Below are 12,268 nucleotides of genomic sequence, written 5' to 3' on the forward strand. Positions count from 1 at the left end.
CCATCCTAGCGAGCAAAACGATTGGATTAAAAATCCAAAATATGAGTATCAATAAGAGCTGGATCATCCAAAACCTGATCCCTGTCCCAGAGAATTGTAATGGAAGATTTCAACCGACGGGTTCGACAACTAGCATGAAAAAACTTAGTATTGCGATCACCTTCTGACAACCAACGAACCCGAGACTTCTCTCGCCAAAACATCTCTTGCAATCTTAAAGACTCGGATAACTTAGCTTGTAACTCACCTTCTAATTTAGCTTGTAACTCACTATAAAATTCGTTGTTGTAACAGTCACAGAAAAGTGATCGGTATGTAAAGTACCTAGCTCGTCCAAGTCATTCTCAACTCGTCTATGAACATCACCAAAAACCTCCCAATTTCAGGTTCTAAGAGCCTTTTGCAAAACACGTAGTTTGTGTTGCAGAAGAGATATAGGACAACCCTGAGAACAAACAGAGCTCCAACAATGCTTAACAAACCCATGAAACCCAGCATGCTCCAACCACATCTTTCGAAAACGAAATAGGTTACGACGTTCCCCAAAATCTTTAGCAAAACACATTAATAGAGGATTATGATAGAACAAATCCTAGTCAAGGTACGACAATCAAATTTGCTCCAAGCTTCCATCCATTCCAAAGTAGCGAGACTCATATCCAAATGAATCTCCACATTACCCCGCGTCCCATGCCTACGCACCCATGTAAACTCAGCTCCTTTAGTGTCAACATGAACTAGCTCACAAACATCTAACATAGCTTGAAAATCTTCACAAGAACGATTACATGGAGGAGCACCTCCTCTCTTCTCATGAGCTCTCAAGATCGCATTAAAATCACCAAAAACTAACCATGGACTAGAAACATATCTACCTTTAACCTCTATTAGATCATCCCATAATCTACGACGCTCAACCATAGAAGAATGCTCATAAACAACAGTGATAATATAGCCCACAGAGTCAAACCTATCCTGTAAGGAGACTTGTTGATCTGTGACATGAATCACGCGAACAAAAGGCACCAAAGCAGGCTGTCCAAAGATCCAAAAATTAGGACGAGCAACTCCCCTATCATTAGTACAAACTAATGTTTAAAAAAAAAACTCGCCTCAAGACTGTTATGAGACTTAAAAAATTTAAAGTTACTTATAAAATGCCTATGTTTTCTTGTCTAGGTAGTGAGGCTTAAAAAGTTTACGATTTTCACGTTTTTACGTCTTTTACTACGTCTTAGAAAATAAAATTTATAAGTATCTTTTTATATTAATATATATATATATATTGTGTTTAAATTGATGAAAACTATCTAATAAGTTTGGATTATGAATATCATTGTATCTAAATATAATATATACTAGTAAATTTTCATGTATATATGTTCTATTTGTATGTATATAATCATACATTTACATATTTAACAGCTAATTTTTTTATAACATAAGACTTAAGCCTTATACGCCTCAAGTTTTAAGATTCAATGCTCTTAAGAAAATGCCTTAAGGTAGGACTAACTCGGTGCCAACGGTTTGGTTTATAAGCACTAACCGAAAACCGACACCGAACCCTTAGTTTCATATTTTCCAAAATTGAAACCGAAAAATATACATAGAAACCGCGGTTTTCGGTTAACCTATAATTCGGTTCGGTTTTCGTTTTGTTTCGGTTACAAAACCTAATATCTTATTGACCTTTTGTACTTGACTAATGAAAATGAAAAGATTAAAAGTGAAGGAGTAAGCTACAAGTTCAATACTTAAATTAAGTTACATTCACCAAATAAATAATTCAGAACTCAAATATTAACTAAGCAAAAGCATTGTATTTTGCTGAAACACAACAAGTTAACCAAAATAAACATTAAACCTCATGAGCTTCATCACCAGACGTCCAGCCTTGTCTTAACATGATGGCTAGTTGATAAAACCCCCAAGCATTACATTAAATCTCTGCATGCATGATTGTACACATACAATAATCAAAATCACATATTACCTTGTACAAAATCACATATCTCTGCATGTATATATTTATTATCAAATTTATTCTTTGCATAAGCACCTGATTATATATGTTCATCAAATACAAGCTATAACCTTATCTCCAAATTCTCGATTCGGTTTGGTTTTCATCGGTTTTTCTAAAAGCATATAACCGATAATCGACACCAACTACTCGGTTCAGTTCGATTTTTGGCACCGACGTGGCGGTTTCGGTTTCTCGGCTTCGGTGCAATTTGGTTATGGCCAGTTTCAGTTTTCGTTGTTAGAAAATCCAGCCCTACCTTAGGGCACGCCTTTGCGTTTTAAAACATTGGTTCAAACTACCACTATATTTAACATATGCCAAAAAGAAAAAGGAACATCCTCCAAAGCGAGAAAAGACTATGAAATACATAAAATCTCAGGGTTATGAATTCGAACAAACTCCTTCAAAGAATCTTGAGTGGGGTTATTACCAATTCCCCTTAAATTCCAATATATGATCCTCATTGAGGAATATCCTTGGTATGATGTTTACAGGTTGATAATAGCACATTGGTTTGGGATGGGAAGCAAATTACACGGAGTTTGTGCCTAGTGATGAAGGGTCATACACCATTATTGTTAAGAAGAAGAATAAGATCGGAGCTAATGAAGGTCCCATTCGCAACACATTTAGATGCAATGAGTATGGAAAAGGTTGTCCTGACAATTGAAACCACTTCAAGCAAGAAGAAGAGGGTTCTGTATCGGCATAAGACCAACAAGTGCTTGTGAGAGTTGAGCTGCTGTAATTGATTGAGCAGAGGATTGAGAAAGGACATAGTGGGGGAGTATTATATATATATATATGATTAGAATTGATTCTTTTGCAGATTGGGAACAATAAGTGAATGGGTATAAAGAGAATTTGTGGCGCTTGGAATTTGAGCAAAAATTAGTAACACAATTACTAATTACTAGGTGTCATAGAATTACAAGGTGTTTTATTATTGGGGAATACTGAGTATCAGTAATTTATTATTGGGGGGTTATTAGGTGTTAGTAATTTATTATTATGGGTTATAAGGTGTCAGTAATTTATTATTAGGGGTTACCATGTGTTAGTAATTTTTTTTTGAGATAATTAAGTGTCAGTATTTTATTATTGGAGGTTACTAGGTGTCAATAATTTTTTCCGGCAACTGGTGGCCGGAGTCCGATGACGGGTGATCGGAGTCCAGTAAGGTTCCGTCAAAGTGTCATCTTTCGTCAACTTTCTCTATAAATGAGTGTTTAGATAGATGCATGTAAAATAGTCTTAAAATTATTATTATTTTATTTATAATTAGGTAAATATTAATTTATCTTGTGTTGAAATAGTTATATTTTAAATTTTTTTTATTAAAATAAGTAATTGGAGAGTTAAACTAGCATGCGATAGTCATTTTCTTTTTCCTGTTTTATGGACAATGTGTGTTGCCAATAAAGGCCCAAAACAAAAAAAAAGGATATTAATCCACAAACGGCAAAAAAAAATAAAGCAACTGGAGTGGTAGGAAAATTTAACACTAGATTGTAGCAGAGTCGGTATATCCCCTCTCCTCCCAAAACCCCCTTTCTCTTCCATTTCAGGATTTAACCTAATTTCGTCCTCGGCAACCACCCTATTCGTTTCCCAGGGTTGCTACCCCTATAAAGGATTTACCCTTATTCCTCCTTGTCTTCTGCTTCTAGGGTTTTTGCGTTTGGGTGCCGCTTGTTTTTGGGAATGGGGAGCGTCGATCGAGTCGATGATCGGACCTTCAAGGTCAATCTCACCGGCGATTCAGTTATTAGGCTCCGGGACAGCGTCGGCGAGAAGCTTAAGGAGTTCATGGGCGATTACACCGATGACACTCTCGTGGTACGCACCCACCCTCTCTCTTCGATTGGTTTTACCCGACTTTGGCTAGGGCATTAGAGATTGGAACAATGCTTGTAGTTGCCAGTTATAACCACACCCATGCTTTTGGATTATTTACTTTAGTTTAGATACCCTAAGATTATCGAGTTCGAATGCTTATTGAGTTATTGTTTTAGAATGTGTACATGTATAGTTATGATCTTATACAAGTAGTATCCTATGCCGTTTTCTATTCTTTATTCAGATATAACACGTTATTTTTGTGGCACAATTCAGCTCTTAATGAGTTTATAGTTTTGAATTTGGGTATACCTATGTTACTATCTATCTTTGTGTCATGCCATGCGTTTGATCTGTTGTTATGTTGATCCTCTTGTTATGTGCGGCCTGCTTATGTTGCATTTTATGTAAACCCGTTGTGCTTCCGTTTACTTTTGTATTTTCCTGCTCCCGTGAGGTTCACCCTGGTCTTCATTATGTTTGCACAGTAGTTATGGTACTCAAACTCAATTTCTCAATTTTTCATTGCAGGAGTATGTAATCGTCCTTTTAAAGAATGGCAGGCGTAAAGAAGAAGCGAAGAATGAACTGAATGTCTTTTTAGGGGATGACAGTGATTCTTTTGTTTCTTGGTAATTTCTTGTCCTCTTTATTGAGCAAACTTAGGTTCATGCCTTCTGCAGGTTTGCAAACCTGGCTCTGTAAACATACTCTAAACTAATGCTGACTCCTTTTTTTTCCTTGAAATTTCTCCCAACAGGTTGTGGGATTATTTGGCTTCAAATACGGATTTGCATGTACAACCTCAAGATACTTCTATGGAAGATGCAAGTAAAAGGAAATCCGTATCAGGGGACGAAACTGGAAAAAACGATTCTCATCATTTGGGTTTTGCACCAGACAAAGTTAAGTCTAACAAATCATCTAGAAGCCGCCACAACAGGGAATGGAGAGGACTAGCAAGGGATGCTGCTGAACCCGCTCCTTTTCTAAGCTCTGAGCTTGGAAGTAATGAAGTAGAGGAAAAAAGTTGTAACAGGGTCAGTCGTGCCAAATCTCCTTCACTACAACCTGCAGCTCAGAGGAAACGAATTCGGCCTGATGAGCGGAAGCATTCAAAGGTTTGGATCTGTAAATTTTTCTTTCATAATATTCATGAGCATGGGGTAATTGTGATTTAACTTTAATGATCTGATGTGTTGAGCTTGCATCTGTTTTTGCTCAGGTGATGTATGGTTCATGTTATCTTTATGAGTTATTGGGTGTGGTCTCACTGGTCTGTAGTGTACACTAATTAACTCGGTAATCAGATTTAGTCATGAATAGTTACTTATACAAATTTGTCACTGAACTATATGTGTGTGTGCCTGTGTTTTTCTTCTTCTTTAACTTTATATATATATAGTTCTTATCCAGAGTGAAGCTTCAATGTGAAATTACAGAGTGAAATTTCAATTTTGGCACACATTCGGTCAATTTAGTGATTCAATATTTAGGTATGTTATTTAAGATCATCTCTACAAAGTTTCATCTAATTCGACAATGGTTTAAGATTTTAATCATTCATTGATTTAATCTAATTTCAATACCTTAACGATGTTCGAATTAGATGAAATTTTGTAGAGATGATCTTGAATAACATACCTAAATACTAAATTGCTTATGGTGAAAAAATTTGACTAAAAAATGTGCTAAAATTGGAACTTCACTCTTTAATTTCAGAGTGAAGCTTCAATCTGGATAGAGACTGATATATATATATATATATATATAAGAGAATTTTCAGGTGTGGACATCCGTACCGTACTGACCGTACAAAGGCGTTTCTGGTGACCGCAAGCCGCAATGGCGGGGCGGACCACGACAGCCGCACTCCCCACCTCCTGGCGGTCTCGTCTGTGCCGGTTGGAGCTCCATCGGCGACTCACGGCGGTCGGAATCGCGAAATCGCCGGAATCTGTCTAGAAACTTGATTTTTGCAGATTTCGGCCGTTGTGGGTCGCCGATGGAGCTCCGGCTGACACAGACAAAATCGCCAGGAGGTGGGTAGTGCGGCTGTGCTGGTCTGCCATGCCGTTGCGGCATGCTAGAATCGGGACGTCTGCACCTGAAGAGCTGTGTGTGTGTGTGTCTATATATATATATATATATATGTTAATTAGGAGTATCCATTTTGGTATGAATCACATCTGATAATTGACGTCGTTCCTTTCGTCATGTTTTAAGCTCATACAGTCTTTCACCCTTTTTCCATATTTGATCATCCATCATATTTTGTGTCAATGGCTTTTATTTTAATTTTCCACGAAATGTTACAAGTTTCTCTGCCTTGATTTGCAGATATATACACATTTATTTATCAAAGAAGGGATTATTAGTTTGGTCCTCTGTTTTCAATTCTGCTAATATGGTCAGCTTGTTTATCTTGACTAACCAATGTGGACAAATCTGTAAATTTGGAATTGAATCACGCATCTGAGGGATTGGATAGAGAAGCATGTGAGATAAAAAGCATATGTGACAGATTAGTTAAAGGGTAAAAGGACAGGGAACCTTAATGCACGATTTTCACCATTAGGAAACCCATGTACTAAAGTGGCTGAACTGAGGTGAAACACAGACCAAAGAAGCAGTAAATTTTCATATGGTTTCAGTATATGCCACACATAAGATAATGTCGTGCAAGAGTTATCCTTTCACCTTTTTAATCGTAGAATCATGAGTTAATCAACTATTCTCCAGCTTTATGATTCACTTTTCAATTTTTGACAGAGTGAATTAGCTTCTCAAGTGAATATTGATGCACCTCGTCGGCTGCTCCAGTTCGCTTTCCGTGATGCTCTGACAACTTCACGGCAATCCAATTTGACAACAGAACCAACCTTGAAGCGTCTCCGTTCTGTGGTTTCTACGTCCACCGGTGACTCATCATTGGTTGATCCTCCTCGGAGACTTCAGTCTGTTGCGAGAGTGCCAAATTCCATGGCAACAGTTATGAAAGCTGTTGCAGAGGCAGCTGAAGATGTCACAAGGGTTAAATATTCGGGAAGTGTTTTTGACCGACTCAGTCGTGGTATGGATGTCATAGAGACCAGTGGACCATCTGCATCATTTAGAGAAGCTGCTACTGAGGATGTTGAATATGAAGAAATTCATGAACGCACCCGGTCCACATATCTGCAAAGAAGTCAATACAGTGGGCAGTATGTTGGCAAAACAATGTTAGACAGTGAAACTGGCTTGCCTACTGATTCTGTTTCAGACAATGAAGGGTTTGATGATGTCAATGTTAGGGGTCATAGAGTTGCTGATGTTTCTCAAACTGGGACATCTACTCGAAATGAGGGTGACAATTCACTGATGGTGCAGTACAGTGTAGCTAAGAATGGTGATGATCTAAGGCGTTCAATGAACAAAGATCCGGGTCAACCTACTGCACCTGCAAATAATTCTCATAAGATTGTGAACATCTCCGTGAATGTCAATACGTGGAAACCACCCCATTATCAGGAGCCAAGAGAGGTAGCTAAATCTGTGCAGGATATTGATGCTGGCGCTCCAAATTCTGATTTACGTTTAATGGAGAACAGCAATCTTGTGCCTGTCAGTAATGGAAATGTAAGATGTCTGAACCTACATTTATTCAGCTTCTCGTGCTAAATATTTTTACGCACTCGGTTACTGACTGGTTTTGAAAATGTGGATTCAATTTACAGGCAGATCCTGCAGCAGATTCTCAAAAGGCGATGTCATCTTCTATGGGTGGGTATTTCAACCTAGTAAATTGTGTCAATTGTTATTTTATTTCTCTGCGTATATCATTTCTTGAGATGATGTTAGTATTCTGTATCTCTCCATATTTCCTATTTAGGGCGTTTTGCCGGCAGACAAATGCTAACCATCTTGATTTCAGCAGCATGGATTGATTTTGATGATCTTATGATTTTTTTCCCCAACAGATCGTGCAGGTCTATATGTTGCTGGTCGTCCTTTGGAGGATGCAGATTCACGAACTATCTTTGTTAGTAATGTAAGAGCTCACCTCCTTGTCCTTCTAGTTTTTTGGAATTTGTGTTGGTTTATCCGATTTTAAGTGTCTTATATGTTTATATATATATGTACAGGTGCATTTTGCTGCCACGAAAGATAGTCTTTCTAGACATTTTAACAAGTTTGGTGAAGTGTTAAAGGTGATGATACATACTGATGCAGCAACGGGACAACCTAAAGGGTAAGACGACCTTTTGAAAATAATACTCAACTTCCCTCTTACAATGCTTAAACATTGCTTTAATTTGGGGTCTCCATACTAGTTCTTATTTCTGAATAAACGTTTGTTGAGCAGATCAGCTTATGTAGAGTTCATGCGAAAGGAGGCTGCAGAAAATGCCTTATCTCTGGATGGCACTTACTTTATGTCAAGGATCCTTAAGGTACATTTTATTTGCATCTTTAGTTTGTTATGAAGTGATGGCTAGGCAGAAGTAACATGTATCCAGAAATCAAATCTTAGCAGCATGGATATTCTTTGCATTTTGACACCCCATCCATCAAATATTGGACAATATTGTGGAATCTATATGTTTTTGTATCAAATATTTTACTATATTGTGGAATCCACGCATTTCCATTTTCTGTTTTTGTCTTGGTAGTTGTTTGGCAAGTTAACCTTTGTATGTGTTATCATTATTGCAGGTCGTTATGAGGAGTGCAGCCCATCAAGAAGCAGTAGCTCCTGCCATGACTTGGCCACGGGCAAGTCGTGGCTCTCCTTTTTCAACTGCCAGGTTTTCTAGGGCACCGTTCCCAAGAGGCATGACTGGTGGATATAGGCCTTGGGCCTTGATCAAACCAGGTGCCAGGAGTATGCAGTGGAAGCGGGATTCTCAAACCACTCCTGGAGAAAGTGGAACACCAGTTTCTGGCATGGCTATTCCCTCACCAACAGGCCGGAATCTCACCTATGTTCGAACAGAAGCTAAGCCAGCAGGAAACTAATTGGAAGATCTTGAGAATATCAGACTTGAGTTGCACGATGAATGCTCAATGTTAGTTGAAATCCAACAAAATGGAGTACATTATTTTTGTATATGGTCGAGGACATTGTTACAAGGAAGGTCCAGAGCGGTGATGGAAGAGGTTCACTAATCACAAATTTTTTTTCCGGTTTATTCTTTGATATGGGAAAAAAGGAGGTCTGGTAGTTCTCCCTGGCATGGGAGAGAATGAGGGAATTATTTTGGATGGAGAGGCCAAGTCCTTGGATGTTTCTGCCGGAGATTTACTGTTCATGACAAATTTGTATAGGGTGGGCGGGAGGCGCTAGATGTCTTTTTATTGGATGAATAATAATATCTTTTAGTTTGTTTTGTAACTTTTGTTTTCGTATTGATAAAAAGAAGAAAAAGAAAAAAAAAAGGGGGAAAAAATAAAGATAAGTTGCACAGGGCGTCAACAGACTTGAATGGTAACTGATTTATAGATGTCCTTCATGAAAATTTATGCAGCTAAGAAAGTGAGCAAACTCTTGAAGAGTAACCACTGAAGCTTACAAAATATTTGTGCAAAATCATGTTTGTGTTTGAGAAGTCTGTACACAGACCAAATGTAATCGTTTGGATTAAACGACAGCCGGGGAAAAATGAGATGATTTCTTCACTCACATCTGCCTCATACCTAAGGTACGGATTCCGGAAAACATGGCTGATCTGTGTTACCTACAAATTTTGCTCTAAGGTTATAGCTAACCGACTGAATGATTCTTCCTACCATTATATCTCCTTTCCAGAGTGCGTTTGTCCATGGACGATTAATCATTGATAATATATTGGTAGCGAACGAAGTTGCACATTATGTTCATAATAAAAGAGAAGGGCAAGATTGTTTCATGGCCTTGAAGCTGGATCTTAGTAAAGCATTTGATAGGATGGAATGGAGTTTTCTCAAGAAGGTTTTGGTAAGATTCGGATTTGAACAGTATTGGGTTGATGTAATAATGCATTGTGTGAAATTTGTGCGCTATTCCTTCTTAGTTCGAAGGAAACCTAGGGGCCTGGTTATTCCTTCCCAAGGCTTGAGACATGGTGATCCCTTATCACCATATTTGTTTCTTTTGGGAGCTGAAGGCTTTTCAGCACCTTTGCAACAGAAGCATGCTACGGGCTTGCTGCCAGGCATTTCAATTTGTAGGAATGCTCCTTCAGTGAATCATTTGTTATTTGCAGATGATAACATGCTCTATGCAAAAGCTAATGCGGAGGATTGCTTTCAAATAAAAAGTGTTAATGAGATATATGGAAGAGCTAGGTCAAGTTGTGAATTTCAACAAGAGTTCTATTGTTTTCAGTAAAATGTTTCTATTGATGAGGAAGCAGAGGTAGCTAATCTTCTAGGAGTGGAAATTGTTGAGTCCCATGAGCAGTATTTAGGGCTCCTAACTTATGTCGGGTGCAAGAAGATTGCTACTTTTCAATATATAAAGGAGTGTTTGGCAGAAAAGTCGAAGAGTTGGTAGGGTAAGCTGTTGAGTGGGGCGGGAAAAGATATCATGATTCGAGTGGATGCTCAAGCACTATTGACCAATGCTATGAGTGTTTTTCAACTTACGAAATGTTTTTGTGAGGACATTGAATAGATGTGTGCTAGGTTCTGGTGGGGAAGCATTGATGATAAGCGTAAGATTCATTGGAAGAGCTGGGATTTTCTTTGTCACCTAAAGAAAAAAGGGGGTTTAGGATTCCAGAGTTTATCTAAGTTTAATATGTCTATGCTAGCTAAGCAGTAAGCAAGCATGGAGAGTGATTGATAATCCGGATTCTTTGAAGGCATAGCTTTGTACTGCTAAAAATCATTCTTCGCCCTCAATTTCGTGGCACAGTATTTTTGCTACTAGAGATTTATTAAAGGAGGGATCAAGATGGTAGATTGGAGATGGTAATAAGGTTTTTGTTTGGTCAGATGATTGGATTCCATGTTCAGTGCATTATCGACCTCAGCCCATTGTTAGTAACCCTGATTTATTAGCACGGGGTTAATGATCTTATAGTGACACCGAGGCAATGGGACGAGAACAAAGTCCGTACAACCTTCGCACCTGGTGATACTGAGACAGTTCTTTCTATCCCTTTGAGTGTTAGAAATTCTGCAGATAGAAGAGCATGACATCTAGAGAAGAAAGGTATGTTTACTGTTAAATCTGCTTATTGTTTGGCTTTCTCAAAAGTTGCTACTACTCTTCCTCCTTTTGTTGATTCTAATTAAAGAGCGTGGAAGAAAATTTGGCATGCCAACATTCCTAGCACAGCAAAGGTTACAACCTGGAAAATAGGTAACAACATTCTACCTACTTTGGATAGATTGGCTTGAAGACATCTCCCATTGGATTCACAAATTTGTGCTCTTTGCAATGTGGGGAATGTGTTGAATTTGCATTTGATGCTACTTTTGTTAATCATTCCAAGAAGGGTGGCCTTGGATTTCTAGTTAGAGATTCTGCAGGTAGCTTCTTGTTTGTCTATGGGAGACCTTTAGGCTTTATCTCATTTGCTCTCAACTAAACATGCCGAAGTGCTAGTGTGTAAGGCTGCGTTGGAGTACATTGCTACAAATTCCCTTCGTCCAACTATTGTTTAGACTGATTGTCTCCTTTTGCAACAACAACTCTGCCAAAGAGATTTGATAAATACATTCGAGTTGGGGAGAATAAATCCTCATAAATATATGAAGACCTGAAGTTTGCTCTAAAGTCATTCCACTAGCTGCGCTTAGTCCATGTTAAACGTGATGCTAATAAGGCTGCACATGCAATAGCCTCCTTCGCTTCTACTAGCAATATGGAAGTCTCCTGGTCTAGTGTACCTATTTCCTTCAAGTTGTTTTTGATTCAGATCTATGTACTACTTAGTTCTTATCTTTATTAATACTAGAAACAAAACAGTGTGTGTAATTAAGCTTTTAAAAAAAAATTATTAGAGAAAGAACATGGTTGTTAAAAGAAAAGAGAAAAATTTCGGTCCTATGGGAGGACCATGTCAACATGCCCAATGGTCCTCTCTCTCACCAATTAAAAGTCGATAGCTGGTATTTTTAAAAGTAGCTCCTATTGAGAAACTTTTCCCTGTTAAACCACCTAATTTTAGTTATCTCTTTCTTTGTCCTCTTTGCCGGTGGCCAGAGGTGAGCTTGTATGGCGGCAAAGAGTGGTTGTGGTTATCTCTTTCTTGAAGAACATAAATACTGAAGAATTGAATGTATTGCAGATGTCTACATGGTGTTATGCAAGGGTCTGCAGGGTGTTATGCAGGACTGGTAGTGCCCCTGTAGCGTGATTGTCGTTTTTCCCAATTGATGTCGTCCTCAGTAATACGGAAGGTGGTCGTATGCTCCTTTGTGTGTCATCTG

At 38.4% G+C, this 12,268-nt stretch overlaps 1 protein-coding gene across 1 annotated transcript; it reads left to right on the forward strand.

Annotated features, from left to right (window-relative positions):
• Nucleotides 1-3,526: 3,526 nt before the first annotated feature.
• LOC126802445 (uncharacterized) lies at nucleotides 3,527-9,317 on the forward strand. Its single transcript, XM_050530075.1, has 9 exons — nucleotides 3,527-3,868; nucleotides 4,400-4,500; nucleotides 4,629-4,989; nucleotides 6,641-7,486; nucleotides 7,585-7,630; nucleotides 7,828-7,898; nucleotides 7,993-8,099; nucleotides 8,214-8,301; nucleotides 8,564-9,317. The coding sequence occupies exons 1-9, from the start codon at nucleotides 3,734-3,736 to the stop codon at nucleotides 8,864-8,866; spliced, it is 2,058 nt and encodes a 685-aa protein (XP_050386032.1). The 5' UTR covers nucleotides 3,527-3,733; the 3' UTR covers nucleotides 8,867-9,317.
• Nucleotides 9,318-12,268: the final 2,951 nt, after the last annotated feature.

Source organism: Argentina anserina, chromosome 7, assembly GCF_933775445.1.
Source record: "Argentina anserina chromosome 7, drPotAnse1.1, whole genome shotgun sequence".
Taxonomy (NCBI): domain Eukaryota; kingdom Viridiplantae; phylum Streptophyta; class Magnoliopsida; order Rosales; family Rosaceae; genus Argentina; species Argentina anserina.

What these genes read in the sequence shown, in the direction of transcription:
- LOC126802445 (XM_050530075.1), top strand. Translation starts at nt 3,734, where the DNA reads ATGGGGAGCGTCGATCGAGTCGATGATCGGACCTTCAAGGTCAATCTC. An exon ending in ACACCGATGACACTCTCGTG is followed by an intron (nt 3,869 to 4,399) that starts GTACGCACCCAC and finishes TTTTCATTGCAG; the next exon opens with GAGTATGTAATCGTCCTTTT. An exon ending in GCAACGGGACAACCTAAAGG is followed by an intron (nt 8,100 to 8,213) that starts GTAAGACGACCT and finishes TTTGTTGAGCAG; the next exon opens with ATCAGCTTATGTAGAGTTCA.